General features: G+C 30.8%; 4 protein-coding genes across 4 annotated transcripts; all 4 read right to left on the bottom strand.

Moving 5' to 3' along the window:
* Positions 1-76: 76 nt before the first annotated feature.
* Positions 77-1,863, bottom strand: LOC111414346 (sterol O-acyltransferase 1-like). The gene is made up of 6 exons (XM_023045664.2): positions 1,697-1,863; positions 1,495-1,641; positions 1,130-1,433; positions 917-1,077; positions 589-862; positions 77-533 (listed from the first exon to the last, which is right to left on the bottom strand). The coding sequence occupies exons 1-6, from the start codon at positions 1,744-1,746 to the stop codon at positions 99-101; spliced, it is 1,371 nt and encodes a 456-aa protein (XP_022901432.2). The 5' UTR covers positions 1,747-1,863; the 3' UTR covers positions 77-98.
* A 2,152-nt stretch (positions 1,864-4,015) lies between these two features.
* Positions 4,016-6,161, bottom strand: LOC111414328 (sterol O-acyltransferase 1-like). The gene is made up of 5 exons (XM_023045642.2): positions 5,866-6,161; positions 5,644-5,802; positions 5,300-5,588; positions 5,088-5,248; positions 4,016-5,022 (listed from the first exon to the last, which is right to left on the bottom strand). Exons 1-5 carry the CDS (start codon positions 5,907-5,909, stop codon positions 4,314-4,316), a joined length of 1,362 nt encoding a protein of 453 aa, XP_022901410.1. The 5' UTR covers positions 5,910-6,161; the 3' UTR covers positions 4,016-4,313.
* A 103-nt stretch (positions 6,162-6,264) lies between these two features.
* On the bottom strand, positions 6,265-10,116 carry LOC111414424 (sterol O-acyltransferase 1-like). Its single transcript, XM_023045769.2, has 5 exons — positions 10,019-10,116; positions 9,803-9,961; positions 9,462-9,750; positions 8,974-9,408; positions 6,265-6,753 (listed from the first exon to the last, which is right to left on the bottom strand). The coding sequence occupies exons 1-5, from the start codon at positions 10,042-10,044 to the stop codon at positions 6,316-6,318; spliced, it is 1,347 nt and encodes a 448-aa protein (XP_022901537.2). The 5' UTR covers positions 10,045-10,116; the 3' UTR covers positions 6,265-6,315.
* Positions 10,117-10,477: 361 nt separating this feature from the next.
* Positions 10,478-14,119, bottom strand: LOC111414338 (NMDA receptor 1). Its single transcript, XM_023045653.2, has 12 exons — positions 13,932-14,119; positions 13,746-13,868; positions 13,562-13,690; positions 13,318-13,512; positions 12,984-13,258; positions 12,677-12,935; positions 12,416-12,629; positions 11,694-12,364; positions 11,489-11,646; positions 11,266-11,438; positions 10,959-11,212; positions 10,478-10,902 (listed from the first exon to the last, which is right to left on the bottom strand). Exons 1-12 carry the CDS (start codon positions 14,076-14,078, stop codon positions 10,663-10,665), a joined length of 2,838 nt encoding a protein of 945 aa, XP_022901421.1. The 5' UTR covers positions 14,079-14,119; the 3' UTR covers positions 10,478-10,662.
* Positions 14,120-16,294: the final 2,175 nt, after the last annotated feature.

The raw sequence follows: 16,294 nt of genomic DNA, 5'->3' as shown, positions 1-16,294 counted from the left end.
TCTTGTTCAATGCCTTTTGTCTTATTCTTTACTTACATTTTTATGAAAGCACACCTTCATCAAACAAACTAATAAAAACATTTATAACCACGTTTTATTTAAACATAATTTACACATTCATTTCTAAAAATCTTAGGAACCAAATAATTCATCACACCAGTTTCAGTTATCGAACACTTTCTGTTAACTACAAACTCAACAGTGTAAAATATCAAAAGTGTTCCGCATGCTATTCCGGTACAATAAAGGAAAATAATGTTAATGATTGAATGTTTAAAGTTGAGATAGGGAAGTGCTATACCAGTAAGGAATAATATTACAAACATTAAAGGAAAAAAATGTTGGGTAATAACTGTCATGATATATTCATGAAAAACGGCTGATATTAAGAAAACCATGATACGTGATATACTTTTTGAATTTGGCGTTATGTTTTCGCGGAAATCTTTGTAGACGTATTCGTGGAGCCAATCCCCAATAATTACGTTCCATTTTCGAAAGTACGCTGTAAAGTTTGTTATGGTCCACCAATCCTATAAAATTAATGATACTCATATTCAGTTCTAATTGATAATATATATTACTGACTGTGTAGAATTGTCTATCACCAAATCGTAACATTTCTGCAAAAGCGTTTAACCAACAATGTAAGAAAATAAAGGAAAGCATTGCTAGTTGAATTAAACCAGGTAATGCTGAATCCATAATAATTTGAAGAACTTGATTCCAGAAATTTTTACTTATATCAATATTATGTATTCTATAAAGAAAAAATGTTTCGAATATGTAACTTGCTATCCAAATGGAAGCAAAAAAGTCAAAGAAACATTTAATTACAAACAACCAATTAATCGTTGTGGTACTAAAAAAAATCAAGGTTATTTTCATCAAAATTAAGTAATATTAAAATATTTACCGCGGATATTCGTGCCGATAAATAAGAGTTGGTGCGAAAGAAAAATACAAATAATGTTCGAAAGTAGGTCGGAATAATATTTGATCGCTATGTTCTTTATGATTCAGTAAGCTCGCCACGTTTACTCGTATAAAAGCATAAGATTTCATAAGCAACCGAATCTAAAATCATTTCATTTCAATTTTTTCTTTTCTCAAAATTAAATTAGCGTACCTGTTCCATACACAAAGCGGATGCAGCAGCCATCCCGAATGTAACGCTTCTTATAACAAATGGTAGCAGACATAAAGTACCTATAAAGTACAAGAAAAATGTTACAAAAAAGGTACAATCCAAAGCTAGCACTCTCCAATTTAAACTTGTGCAATGTATAGTGGAAAATTGCATTCTTAAATTACTCCATAATTTGAAAGAGAAATAAGTCAATAAGTTTAATCCAAACAAAATACACCAAATCATTAACATTGTCGGAAGTTTAACAAATCCATGTTGAATTGCATCTAAACCGTAAGTAACCCTATAAATAATTAATGAATTTAATTTACAGACTAAACTTTATATTTATAAATAAATCTTACTTTTGATTTAAAACAAAACTATAAATAACATCTCTAACAATAAACCCCAATAATGTTGCGTAGAAAACGTTTTTGATTGTAGCAAAATGTGCACTGTGTGAAAGTTGTGTTAAAGGTGATTCCCGTAATTCAAATACTTTTCCTTCACTAAAACGCAAACATTAAAAACGATTCGTTAATTAATCGCAATTTAATCGCTTACATAGTAGACTTCTTTGTACGAATTGCAGTGTTATTTTTACGATTCGTCATGACGTTTAACTATATATCAAAACACTAACCGTATATCTGGAAAGCAAGTGTATTTATATAGAATTAAACACTTTAATTGAAGTTCACTGTTTAATTATACACGTTTAATTACTTGATAGTTGAAATTATTTAGTGTTTAGAAAAACGTCTAAATTAGAGGGTAAATTATCGTAAAATCACAGTTATATCTATTTTTGTTAAAATATTTGCTAGTATATATAATGGTGTTGGTGAAAGGGCAACAGTCATGGTAATATTTGTTGATTTTTGCAAGGCTTTTGATATTTTATACCATTTATTGTTGTTAACTTTTCGTAAATATATACGAGGACCAACTGGAACTATTTTCACAAATTATTGAGTAATCGGTGTTAGTTTAAGGTAGTTTTTATTAAAGAATAACACATGCAAACAGTGCGCTCTATAATTGGATACAGATTTGGTGTTGTTTACCATAGATGATTATTGTTATATAGATGTAGATAAATATTGCTATTTATATTAATTAGATCCTTACATGGTCTTTATATTTGTTTATATTATAAGGTTGGTTTATAATTATTAATTAATTATAAAGTTGTAATTTTCAACAACGTAGTTGAAAGATTTGAAACGATTTCGATGAAGTAATACGGTTGTAATTACCTTTTACGCCTTAACCACAAAACGCAGAAGAAAATGAGTTATCGTGATAAAATGTGTTTTACTATTGAGAAACGAACAAAAGATAGAAATGGTATTTGTGATGATGGAATTGAAACAGGAAGATAAAACCATTCTATTTTTTTGTGGTAATTTATATATTATATCTATCTATTGTTAAAGTGTAAAAACAAATTTCTTCAAGAAATTATTTAGCTATTCAAAAGGTTCATCAACTTATAGATAAAGATCCTAATAGAAGAATAGAATTTTGTAACTAAATAACCAATATAATTGAATATAATCCATCATAACTATAAATTTCATCTGCTTCAGTGACGAACACACATTTTACTTGGATTAAGAATAACAAGTATAAACTATGCACTACTAGAATGATTTATATCCACGTCAATATTGTGAGGTTGAGCGCAAATTTACAAAAAAAGTAACTCTCTTGGCAGGAATATCTGTCTATGGCGTCATATCATAGGACCTCTAGTAACCACCAAAATGGTGTACCACAGACGAAGATGAGTTAGCTTTGGAGACTGACTAGATAATAAAACAAGCTAAAAGAAACAAAACACGTAAAACTGAAACCTCGCCATCTAAACTGTCTTCGGAAATTGAAAGCAAAAATTGAAAAGCAACCCCTAGAATCTGGTGTAAAAAACAAAACAAAGGTATTACTACCCCCACCAATATTAATTTATAATGTCAAACAATATGATGACATTTATAAATTACTTAGGCCCACTTTTACCATACTCTTGATAAACTATCTAGAGGATAGTTGCCATGGTTACGGCGGTTTTAAGCGCTCTCATTGGCTTAGAGCTGGATTTATCTATCGGATAAATTTATCAAGAGGTGGTAAAAGTGGGCCTTAAAAGCGCAATTAAAGATACATATTAAAGATTTTAGACACCTATATTGGCTTATTGGCAGAAAATCAACGCTATCACTAAGTAACAAGTTGCTATACAAGCAAGTATTAAAACAAAATGGCCATACGGAATCCAATTGTAGGGTTGTACCTGTAAGACAAATGCAAGTCTGATTGAAAGATTCCAGAACAAAGTACTAAGTAATAGCCGTAATAGGTGTTCTGTTGACTTGAGCAAATAAGTAAGGTACCTGAATCATATAACGCCATCTACTTTTGTGTGAAGAAACCAAGCAAGAAAACATATTAAACTGTCACACTTTGGTACATACTGAGTGCAGGTATTACTGTGAAGGCCAAAATTTGTATTTGTTATAATTGCTCATAAAAAAGTAAGTGATTCAATTTAAGAAACTAGTTTCCTTGCTTGGATCAGCTTCAGCTACTTCATTTTTATCTCTATTAGGCAACCTTTCCCTTCTTTTGTTGATAACTACTGAATGTTTGACATTTGCATAAAATCGTTTTTTTTCTACTTTTTATGGTTTCAAAGAATTCTCTAAGAAAAGAGAAAAAGTTTAAATCTAGCGAATATGAAAGACTATATATTTATTATTAAATAATCCACAAAAATATTTGTTAGTCAAAACATGAGAAATTGATGAATAAAAATAAATAAATTGAAAATCTGATAAACAGATTGTTGTTGCAAGCAATGATGAAGTAATATTGAATATGTTAAGTGGTATCGCAAAAATATTTAATGCAAATATTTATTTATAGGTAATGTTCACATTCATTATAAAATATCCTTGGAATTAAATAATTTTAGATATCGGCTATCGCATCGACAAAATTGACAAAAAGATTTATTTTACACTTTTTCATTTATATTTTTAGTTTCATAAAACTAATTACAAACCTCTAAAATTGTATTTTAAAGCGTTAAGAAAACATGAACATTCAGAAAATAAACTGTTTATGTAATTGCTGAAATAAATTCTTTATAAATTCTAAACGTAATTTAATAGTTATTTCATTGTAATGCGTTTATACATTGACTAGAAAATATTCTAGGTAAAAATTGTGATGTCGTATTATATTCAACGTGACAATTTTTTCGTGCAAATGATTCCATTGTATAAAAGCTTACATTTAAACTAAAACCAAACGAAAGACCATACAAAAATAATATGTTATAAACAATATGTTTTGTATTCAAAAACGAAAATATCATGCCGAATATAAAAAAATTAACGAAAAGAAATGGGAAAAACTGTTGCGTAATAACGGTTAAAATGTATTCGTGTACGATAGCTGAGACTAAAAAAACCATAATTTTCGGGATAACTTTGTTGTTGACGGTGACTTTTTCTGAGAAATCTTTATAAATATATTCGTATAACCAATCTTGGACGATTATATTCCATTTTCGAAAAAAAGTTTGGAAATTCGTTGCAGTCCACCAATCGTCGTAAAATTTTCTATCGCCAAATTTTAAAATTTCTGCGAAGCCATTCATCCAATTATGGAGAAGTTGATAACAAAGTAACACAACTAATAGAAATCCGCCAATTGCACCTTCTAGTATTACTATAATTACGTAACTCCAATCATGTTTGATGATTCCTATTGTTTCAAATTTTTTTACAAAGAAATAATCCATTGTATAACTTTGTAACCAAATACAAACGATCACTTCGAGGAAACAGTGTATTGCAGTATTCCAGTTGATACTTTTTGTGCTATAAAATTAAAAAAACAATTGGAATTCATGTTATATAGGCATACAGAAAATAGCTTTTATTACCGAGGATATTTATGACGATAAATTAAGGTGGGTACAAACAAAAAATATATATAATGGGAAAACTTTGGTTGGAAAATTTTTTTATCACGATGTGGTTTATAATTTAAAACTTCCGGGACGTTCCTTCGTATAAATGAATACGATTTCATTATTAATCTCACCTATAAATATTAATTAATTAATTCGCTTTTTAATAAAATCGAAAAACCTACCTGTTCCGTTAACAAAGAACCTGCTGATAATATTGGTAAATTAAATATTCTTATTAAAACAGGTACACCATAAAGTGATCCGATATAATAACCAATTAACAAACAAAAAAATATACAATCAACCCATAAAGTATTTAGGGATCTTATTAAACATTTCTTTCTTATGGTTACCCATAAATTATAAAACGTAAATGTTAATACATTTAACGTAAAAATTAAATACCAAAGTATTAGGAAAATGTGAAACTTGGCGTAGCCAAACATTATGGATCGGAGACCATAATCCACCCTAAAAAACCTGTTATTTATTTGACTCCCCACGTGTTTCTCACCTTAATACTTACTTTTTGTTTAAAATAAAATTAAAAGCTACATCTTTTAATAATAATCCAAACAATATACAATAAAATAAATGCTTAACTGTTAAGAAATGTTTCGTTTTTGAAAGTTCGGTAAATACTGATTTTCTCTCTTTAAATTGTTTAAGATGAAGTTGACGAACACTGTATTTTAATAAAATTAATCATAAATAATCACAACTTTATTATTAAACTAAAAATGTTTACCTGTTGGGTTTAATAACTTCCTCGCAATTACTATTTTGAGTCATTTCACAGAAAAATTTTAATAAATCGAACACACACTCAGGAAATATCCAAATGATTCTAATTCTTAAACTGGTTGGGGTTCTCAAATCCCCTCCCACGTAATGTATTTTACAATAACACGTTTTTCTTGTAACACCATTAAAGATACCATTTATAAATAATAGTAAGTTGTAATCGAACTAACTATATATAAAACTGTCAACTTTATAGTGTATCTCTTCAAGGTTGTCGATAGACTATTAAAGTGCTTGTGTACTAAACGCTCATAACAAAAGTACGCGCGAACTCACAATGTCTTCACTATCAATGAACTTACTCATAGTTCTATGAAGGTTGATAACGAAAATAATTCATCGATGAATATTTGGAAATATTTATTATAAATGTTTAACTATTTAAAAAATTACATTATAACGTATTATTGAAACACTCATGATTAAATATTCTAGGTTTAAAATAAGACCATGAACTGGTATCCTGACAATATTGTCGTGTGTAAAATTCCATTGTGTACAAACAAAGTTGTATACTATTTCCAAAAGATAAACTGTACAACATTCCCATATTAAAGAAAGGATGTTTGCTGTCGATGTAGTAACTGGTTAAAAATTGACCTAATCCAAAAAAGTTTATGAATAACAACGGAAAAAATTCGTCCAACATAAAAATTAAAACGTATTCGTGTACTACAGCAGATACAAGAAATACCATGATCTTCGCTAGCCTTTTATTTTTAGGAATAATTATTTCATAAAACTCTTTGTAAACGTATTCAAATAACCAATCTTGAACGACTGTGTTCCATGTTCTTAAATAAAAAGAATAATTTGTGCTTGTCCACCAATCCTGAAAGAAAAATCAACAGAGTCAGTCATTTTAATGAATGAATTGTAATGGATGTTGCAAAGAAATATTTTTCTTATTTATTTATTAATACAGTAAAGTGTCGATTATCCGTGGACCAATTAACCAGGATTCGAATTAACCGTGCTTGTAAAAAAATGTTTTCATTTAATTTTAACAATAATTACTCTATAATAAATTATTTATGTGTACTCCGCAATGCCTAATGTTTTTCAGAAAAAAATAATATCTTATATGTCTTCGAAACTAGAAAAAATTCGTATTAGCAGAGTGTAAAAAGAAGATTGTAAAGCGAAAATACGGGAATTGCAAATATGTGCATGAATTATGCATCAGATAATTATGACCAGCATTAAGGTGCTGGTTATGGTGCTTCTTATCAGATGCCGCCTAATTATACTGTGACTGTAGACTGTATCGAATAGGCATAGATCCAAGCTTTGGAAGTTTCTTTAACATAAGGTGGAGAGGGTACATGGTTTAGGTCCTCCTTTCTAAATATTACGGATAATATGACCAAAATAAAAGAACGTAATTTCTGGAAACGAAAGGATGACGATCTCGTCCAATCGATCTTGAGCTAGTTTTGAATGATCATCTGATGGCAGAAAGCTGACGGTGCACAATAGTTTATTGAGTCGTTCAACGCGGCGTAATTGCATGTTGTCTTTCAGTCCTATGTAGTCCTATATATCGCTGTTGATAAACACAAAACGAAAGCGCATACACACATGACATTTTGACATGCAGTCAAACCGACCAAATGGAAAAGTCGTGGAGGTGATCATGAGTGGAACTCATGGGAATCATGAAGTCATGATACTCCTCACAGGTACACACCACCAGATGGCGCCTCATGAATTTGGAATTTCAAATTTCCCGCGCTATGACGTCACTTCCTGCGCATGCGCATGAACAGGGGGATTAGGGGGATTGTTTAACTTAACGGTCCAGAACCGACATTAATATATTATAATACTATGCCCAAAATAGTTTATGAGTTGTGAGTCGACATTCCCACTTTTATTGCCTAAACGAGGTCATTTCTGGATCCGAATCATCATTTTCGTCGTCTAAAGAAAGCCTAATTGTAAGACCTCTGAGCGCAACTTTAAGGATCCGTTCAGCTTGGGCAGCGTCAAGGAAAAAGTTCTTGTAGCGAAGATCTACAAATGTTGACAAGTAATACGTCTTGTTAAAGCACCAATCCTCTAAGTTAAAACGGGCTTGCATATTTTCTATTAACGTCTTTCTAAAATAATCAACGTGTTCATCTTTCATTAGGTATCTAGTTAATGAAACTGTTCTAGGTATCACATCTGATATAGGTGCATATGTGGAAATCGTTATTTTTGTTATCTCTTCGAAAGGTTTTAAGAGCTTTAACAGTTGTTCAATAATCTCCCACTGGACGCTGGTTAAATTTTCAAAATTCACGCTGTTTGACTCTGAGATATACACTGAAATAGCTCTTATTTGTTGAAGAAGACGCTCCAGTAGGTAATATGTTGACTTCCCACTAGTTTGAATATCTTGAATCAGTTAGGCAATCCATGTTCAGATTCAATACTTTCAAGTTTTGTATATCCCGAGTGATTGAAATATGTCACAATGCGGCGGGCATTTGTCAGAATTTCTGTTATTGGGGGACTGTTTCTTAATGCATCATCTATCACCAGCTAGAAAGTATGTATGAAGCAACACTCTAAAGAATGTAAAGTTTCAAGATGTATGTGATGCAGGAAAATGCACCATAATTCCTCACAGATTTCCATCAACGTGAGCAATTCATGTGCAGTAAATTGTATAGGATGTAGATGCAGTGGCGATGTTGTCATATGAAAAGACTAAGCATTCACTTGAATGGTTTTGTCATATTGTCGTAATTGCTCCCCTGATAATTTGCGAAAATTACACGGACTACACGGACTACACGACTTACACGGATTACACGTTTTGGCTGTGTAGAGGCTACACAGCCAAAACGTGGCAATGTGGTGTGAAATAAGTGACGGTCAATGAGTCTCTCATTCTTTAATTATTGCTATGATGTTTTAATGGTGGCCATAAAGTAAAGATTTAAAGAAGACGGCAATCCCTAATTTAATCTCTAAATAATCATTAATGACTTTTTAAGCATGTTATTCAGACTATGTGGTTTTTTATTATTAATTATAAAAAATAATAAAACTAATATTTTACCTCATAAAATCTTCTATCGGCAAATCGCAAAATTTCAGACCATCCATTTAACCATCTATCTAGTAATAAATAAAATACCGTAGTCATTATAAGAAAAGCACCAACAGTACTGTGCATTATTGCGATAAAAACATCTGACCAAGGCATTTTTAGCACGTCAATATTTTCAAATCTTTTTATAAAAAATACATCCATAACGTAACTTTGTAACCAAATAATAAGAATTACTTCGAGGAAACATTGAAAAGCATATGTTTTGTTAACATCATTTCGTCGTGGATATTCTGATCTATAAAGCATTGTGGGTGCAAAGAAAAAATACAGATACTGGTTTAATGTTGGTGCAGGGAAATCTTGATCGCTGTGTGGTTTGTAGTTATTAACTAATGGAGCGTTATGTCGTATAAATGAATGTGTTTTCATTAAAATTCTGACCTAAAAAAATATATATATTTTGACGATCTTATTAAATTTAATTTCTAAACTACCGCTTCCATAAGAATGACACTGTTGGATACAACACCTAGATTATAATGTTTAGTAAGTAAAGGTAGGACGATAAATATGGTAGAATAGTAGGATAAGAAGAGCAGGAGAAAAATATAATCCCATAATTTTATTCCAAATTTTGAGATGGTATGTTTCATTTTTAACCACGTCCATAATTGGAACAAATAAAATACTAATATACTCAAAGCGAACAATGACATCCACATTAATATAACCCATTCAAAGTTTCTAAATCCAATTTTAACCAATCTTAAACCATAATTTACTCTACAATGAAATAAAGTAGCTTATAAATAATTTATAAATAATAATTACTTACTCTTTGCGAAATATTAATCCACAAACAATATCATTTCCAACAAATCCAAACAAAACTGCATATAATAAGCATTTCACCGTTAAGAAATTTTTTGTTTCTAATAATTCGGTGAGAAGGGATTTTCTTTCAACAAAAACTTTGCTTTTTAATTTGTGTTTTCTAAAATACATTAAATAGTTAAAATTTTTTTTAGTTATTGATATAAATGAAACATACGATTTATTTTGGGATTTTGTGCTCATGTTTAGGAAAAATAACTTTAAATGCTACTAAACTTAATTTAAATCGATCCATTCAATATAAAATCATAAATTCAACTGGTTTACTAAGTCTTTAATCAAACCTATTTATTTACATTTCAAATTTATCTCGTCCCAGGGCAAAGTGCCACAACAATGTCAGGAAAAATATAAACTCATTTCAGTAGATGCGTTTTCAGTAATTATAAATATGTCGTTTTAATTATAAAGCTGATTATTTTTGCATTTTATTTGTAAAAAAACTGCATTGTTTCATTCAGTAATAATAAATAATTAAGAATTATATTACAGCCTAATTTTTAAATTTAAATTGTTATCAATGTTGTGGCTATGTCAAAGTTCAGTAACATTAAGTACTGTTGTACTGGTCTTATAATAAGTACATATGCACTCGGTTCTCAATAAAATTCTGTACTTGTTTATTTTAACATTTATTATTGTTGTTCTTTTCATATTTAATTATTTATTTAAATATCTCTCTAATACATTCTATAACAATTAACATGTTATTACATTAATATTTCATTGCAATTTTATTTAATATTGGGTACAATCTAACAATTAATTATAGAGTTGTATATTTTCGATTTTAAGTAAACTTTAAACGATAAGATGTGAAACATCGGGGGTGTACGCTGGTAAATATCTTGGAACAGGTTGTACTCCTCCGATATCTTCAATTCTCCTCTGTCTGATATCAGAATCTCCTGGCCATCCTCTTTCTGGTAAAATATTACGTTGATATTTATCAACCGCTAAAGATATGGAAATTGGGTCATTAACTCCATTCGATTTAATGCGTCGTTGAGTTGCGATTGATTGACGTAATGTTTTCCGTTTCTAAAGCAGAAAATCTTACATGGAGCAACAAAATCGTATATAAAATCTTATTTTACCTCCACAGCTCCTCTCCATTTATCAGCTGCGTGTCTAGCTAATTCCATTCTTTTCTGCTTCTTTATTTGATGCTTCTTATAAGCCATTTCAATTACGATTAAACCGATACCGCCCACGATACCAGCAGCGACTAATATAAAAACACCAGCCATGTTCTTTAAGCCTAAAGTATTGGGTGTTTTCTCGAATTGTTCACATTGTTGAATGTTGCCTAATAAAATCCATTTGTTATCTAGATCTTCCATAAAACCGCCTAAATTATTAACATAATAGTAATTAAATTAGATGTTTATTGTTAGAATATACTTTCGTGAAAATCTAAAATAGCTAAAGTAACATCATCAGCCCATGGAGATCCTTTTTGTAACCCAATTCCATAACCTGACCTTCCAAAAAGTTCTCCTGCAGTCACCAATTCGCAATCTTGGGCAGCTTCGTATTCCAATCTTGAGCTATCCCAAATAAAAGCCATCAACTTCCTAAAAAGAAATTATAAAGAATTTAATATTCCAAGAATTCATGGATTTACCCAATTTTCACGTCTCTTATTGCATCCTCGGCTGTATCGTAATTATTAGCTTCCATGGTTCTGTACATATTTGACAATTCAACTTGTCTTCGAAAATACATGTCAACAGCGGAACCTTTGACGGTTGCACAAGTTAAATTTTCCATTGTGTTCCTTAACTATAACAAAAATTTTATAAAGGATTAATCCATAAAACAATTCTTACCCTGGCATCATTGATTCCAGTTAATTTAGTTTTTGGTCTTTCCAATACAAGAAAAGCTGCTAAATTAGCAGTGTACGATGCTACAATAATCATAGCAAATCCAGCCCAAACCATTCCCAAGACTCTAGCAGAAAAACTCCTCGGAGTCCCTTCCCCAATACCACTATTAAGAAGTACCCCCCAAGCAAACCAAATTGCACTGGATAAATTCAAAGCATCTTCTTCAGTTCCATCGGTATTAGCGAGTTTGAATCTTCCAAATGGTGAAAACCTATCGAGAAGATATAAAACTAACGCAACCACGTGTACGGAGACCATCACTAAAATCCATAAAGTGTTACTGAAAGGTTGCAAAAATGATACTAATGTTGATGACCGAGATGGTTTTTTCTCCAAAATGGTGATTCCTTGATATTTGAAAGGTTTGCTAAATTCTATGTATTCTGCTCTTTCTGGATTTATAGTTAACGGGGCCACTATCATATCAGCTCGCTCGCTAACTAATTCCCCTATCAATCCGGACCATTCTTTTTTGGTGGAATTATTTTTGATTAAGAAGTTTCCGAATTGGCCATCAGGTGATAAAGCTAAGCTGTATGTAAAATTAATTTTGGCGGCAAGATTTTTAAGAAGGTCCATGCAAAAACCTTTGCAGCAATATCGGGCTGATTCTATAAAAAAAAATTTTAGCATTCATTTAATTACAACACTATGTAATTAACCATCTTCAGTTGCGTTAAAATGTGGACAAAGTATTTCATCCGGGTGACATTTATCTTGATCTTCGCTTAACTTTCTGGTGTATACAAACGGTTTTTCTTCTATTGTGAGGACTGTTAAATGTGTTGGTATCATAAAACCTTCTGGTTTTATGTATTGACCACCAGGCCATGTAATATTTTTTTCATCAACCAGTAATTGCATCCGATTTTTCTCCTAAACTATAAATTATATAAATGACATATAATATGGAATGTACCAACCTTATTAAAAACGTAATTTCCTACTGTGATCTCCCTCCTATTTTTTTGAATATTTACTATTGCATACTCTGCGTTAATTCTATCACCCTGATCATCAAAAGCAACTTTTCCAGTTTCACCAAGTAAAACTTGTTTTTTGATAAAGTCGAATAAAGAGATTCCTGTTTCCCAAGGAGATTCTGAATTGTCACAATCTTTTGGTGCTTCCGTTATTTCTTTGGTTTGGTTCATATCTTTCAAGGCTGATGCTAAAATATGACTACACCAAAACTTACATTTTATTTATGAAATCGTTGGATTTTATTACATGCTGTCTTTGATGTGTGCTTTCTCTGTAGTCGCATTGACCAATTTCAATCCTAATATACCTACTGGGACATTATTCGCTTGTAAAGCTTGTTCGGTTACAATCCAGGCATATCCAAAATCGGTCATATTCAGCCATGTTGCATCCCTAAAAATAATTTGGGCGTCTGTTTTACTCGCATACATTAAGTATACTCTAGCTTGTGCGCTTTTCATTTCTAGGAGTTGCTCGGTGAAACTTTCTAAGCCCGGTTCGAATTCAAGAACATTTTCAACCTGTTCAAATTTTAATGAGACGTTAATAAAGATTATTATGGGTTGTTTTGAGAATGTACTTGAACTTTAATTTCGATGTCATCTTCTAAAGTTTGCGAAGTCGTTTGGAATCTTCCCAAAAGTGCTCTACCATCTGTGTCTGAACTATGGATGAAGATCACTTTTTTGTAGTTGAAACGTTTTAATAATTCAACCCAAACATCGGCTTGGTGGGAATATGGTGGTACAGTGCGTAAAAATGAAACGTGGATGTTCTAAAAAATAATATTAAAAAAATTGTTTGGATGATTTTTGTATTAATACTTTGTCTGAAAATGCTGAATCTCTTGATGATATTCCAATAACTGGGATGTGATAAAACCCACAAGTATATGACACGGCAGCTGGTGATAAATCACCAGTTGTTGGATGAGAAACAACCACTGCATACACCTAAAAGATTACTATCGAATAAACCACAAAATTTTTGAATTTATTTAAAACCCACCCTACTAGAAATTAAATCTTTACAAACATTTAAAGCAGTTTTAATTGGATTAGGATTTATCAAAATAGCTTTGTGATAATATGTAACTCCTTTTGGAACAATTTGACTGGCAAAGTTTAGAACCTGAATTAAAACAACAAAAATACATTTCACCTTGAACTTATTACAAAATTCTAATCTATCTACCTGAATGGTCTCCTGGAAATATGCTATACTCTCATTACTACTTAATACTCCTCCAATATTAAAAACGGTTGGTTTTGAAACTGCATTCACTAAAACAGTTGATATCGCACCGAAAAACAACACTAATCGCCACATTGCTGTTGCCATAGCTTTTCAGGTACTGTCCCTAAAACGGGGGAAGAGCTGAGGATGCTAGAAGGGTGCGCCTGTTTCCATGGGAACGGTTCCAGATCATATCGATCGGAACTTGTGCATTGACCAATATGCAACTTGACGAATTGGTTTTGTGTGTTACTATGTAACGATTGTATTGAAATGTTTCAAACAGTATTGTTTAAAACTATAGAGGTTACAATATTGTTGTAGTGTGGGTTACTTTTTGATTAAAGAACAACGCTACTTCAAAAATTAATAATTTAATAGTTATTTATATTACAAGTGGGCTAGAAACATAATTACTATACGAGTGTGAAGAATTGCACGACGAGGTCGTAGACCGAGTCGTGTAATCACACGAGTACTGTAATTATGCTCTAGCCCACGTGTGATATACAGCATTTTATCTATGACTGCTAAAAATTACTAAAAAAATCAATTTCTTTAAAAAGTCTATTTGACATTTACATATAAAAATATTTTGAAATGATTGTTGACAATTTTGAATTGTCAGTTTCAACAACATGTTTACTCATCTGGAATAAGTATTTCGAAATGTAAAAACATAACAATTAATGTTTATAATAAATAGTATTGTTTCTCTGTAAGTAGATAGCACTTTTTCTTTTGTATTGTTGCTCGTTTCAATAAATTGAGTCTGTTCAGATTAGGCTAAAAATGCGTTACGTAATGAAACCAGTGCGGTAATGAACTTCATTACGTAACTCAAATCACCTCAAATGAGTGCGGTAATGATGACTTATCCAAGCAGTCGTAGATAAAATAATTTTATAACATTGATAATATTTTTAATTTAATATAAATTCTTGGTTTGCGTGCCATAAGGGTGAGCCCCCACAATCGTAATCTAATTCATTTATAAATCACAAGCATAATCAAAGAATTTTTTACCAATTCTTTTAATATTGTACTTTGGGGTTGAGAACTAAGATATTTAGAGCCAATTTCTCAAACTTTGGACGAGTGCGAACGACACAACGTGGCTCTAAGCGACTTCCAAGTGTTTAATCTGACCGAAATGATCAATACCCAATTTTAGAGCTGATATTTTAAATTTGAGTAAATACCCTATAAAAAATATTGACCTACGTTAAACACAACTACGTCAGATAGTCTTATTGTTGGCTTAAAAGTTTGCGTTGTTTTATTAGCTTAACTGTGTTAAGCTTTCGAAAAAAAAAATTTTTCTGCAAAGTACGTAAATACTAACAAGTAGTTAAAATAATAAACATTAAAAACACTTGCTAAGCACATTTTCAAGTTGATTAAACAAAATTAAAAATCAATTAATAGATTAAAGAATCTGATCAAAAAATTATTACGTCCATTTTAATAAGCACTTATATGTAAACGCATAATGATTAGGTAGTAACAAGGTGCCAAATGAATAAAAATATACTCTTAAATGTTTATTGTAATAATTTGATTTAATACGTATGCGAAGTTAGCCCCCATTTTTCTAGCCCCCAATTAGATAGGATTTTACATGTATAGTATTTTGATTATAACAAGAAAACCACTGAACCGATTTTGATAAACAATGTCTCATTTGAAAGCCGAATCAAATTTGAAATTTTTTTGTCAAATAGTTTTGGAGAAAAAAAAATCGCAAAGTAGACAAAGTTCTCAAAAATCGGGTACTTTTTTCATTTAACTCGTGATAAAAAGAAAACCGTGAATCCGAACATTTTCAAATTAACATATGCTACGTAGAAATGTTGTCAGCAAACTTTGTCGCAATTTTTTTTATCGAAGGATGCGAAGACATCGATCTCTAAAGTAAGGGGCCTTGACTTTTTGCACGGATAGTAGATCACAAACTAATGTGAAAATGTTTGAAACATTCTGCTAATCATAATAAAGTATGTAAGCAAACGAACAAAGTAATAGACTGATTTAAAATGTATTTGTACTAAAACAGAAAATCTTTTTTTAATTTTTGGTTTTAGTATTTCTACCTTTAATATAATTTATTATTGTTCTTACTTTTCTAGTCTCTTTTTTTTCAAATTTTATAATTTTAGATGTACCGGGTTAAGGGTACGGAAAGTGCTAAACATTGAAATTCGATTAGTGCGTTTTATTTTAGTAAAATGACGTAAGTTTTATTTGAAATATTTCGAGAAAACGGGTAATTTTTTGATTGAAAGGTTGAGTTTTGAAACCAAAAAAACGATTTAAAACCG

Source organism: Onthophagus taurus, chromosome 2 (assembly GCF_036711975.1).
Source record: "Onthophagus taurus isolate NC chromosome 2, IU_Otau_3.0, whole genome shotgun sequence".
In the NCBI taxonomy this organism is placed as follows: Eukaryota; Metazoa; Arthropoda; class Insecta; order Coleoptera; family Scarabaeidae; genus Onthophagus; species Onthophagus taurus.
The sequence above is the reverse complement of the archived record's forward strand: the minus strand, read 5'-3'. Positions and strand labels throughout refer to the sequence as shown.

Bases quoted from the DNA above. Each gene is read 5' to 3' on its own strand.
- LOC111414346 (XM_023045664.2), bottom strand. From the start codon at position 1,746: ATGACGAATCGTAAAAATAACACTGCAATTCGTACAAAGAAGTCTACT. The intron at 863-916 runs GTAAATATTTTA...GATTTTTTTTAG, and splicing joins TATCGGCACGAATATCCGCG to TACCACAACGATTAATTGGT. The intron at 534-588 runs GTCAGTAATATA...TTAATTTTATAG, and splicing joins GTGATAGACAATTCTACACA to GATTGGTGGACCATAACAAA.
- LOC111414328 (XM_023045642.2), bottom strand. From the start codon at position 5,909: ATGACTCAAAATAGTAATTGCGAGGAAGTTATTAAACCCAACAG. The intron at 5,803-5,865 runs GTAAACATTTTT...ATTAAAATACAG, and splicing joins GAAGTTATTAAACCCAACAG to TGTTCGTCAACTTCATCTTA. The intron at 5,589-5,643 runs GTAAGTATTAAG...CAGGTTTTTTAG, and splicing joins AATTTTATTTTAAACAAAAA to GGTGGATTATGGTCTCCGAT.
- LOC111414424 (XM_023045769.2), bottom strand. From the start codon at position 10,044: ATGAGCACAAAATCCCAAAATAAATC. The intron at 9,751-9,802 runs GTAAGTAATTAT...ATTTCATTGTAG, and splicing joins GGATTAATATTTCGCAAAGA to AGTAAATTATGGTTTAAGAT. The intron at 9,409-9,461 runs GTAGTTTAGAAA...ATATTTTTTTAG, and splicing joins GTGTCATTCTTATGGAAGCG to GTCAGAATTTTAATGAAAAC.
- LOC111414338 (XM_023045653.2), bottom strand. From the start codon at position 14,078: ATGGCAACAGCAATGTGGCGATTAGTGTTGTTTTTCGGTGCGATATCA. The intron at 12,365-12,415 runs GTTAATTACATA...TTTTTTTTATAG, and splicing joins TTTTAACGCAACTGAAGATG to AATCAGCCCGATATTGCTGC. The intron at 11,647-11,693 runs GTAAGAATTGTT...TTTTTGTTATAG, and splicing joins CTGGAATCAATGATGCCAGG to TTAAGGAACACAATGGAAAA.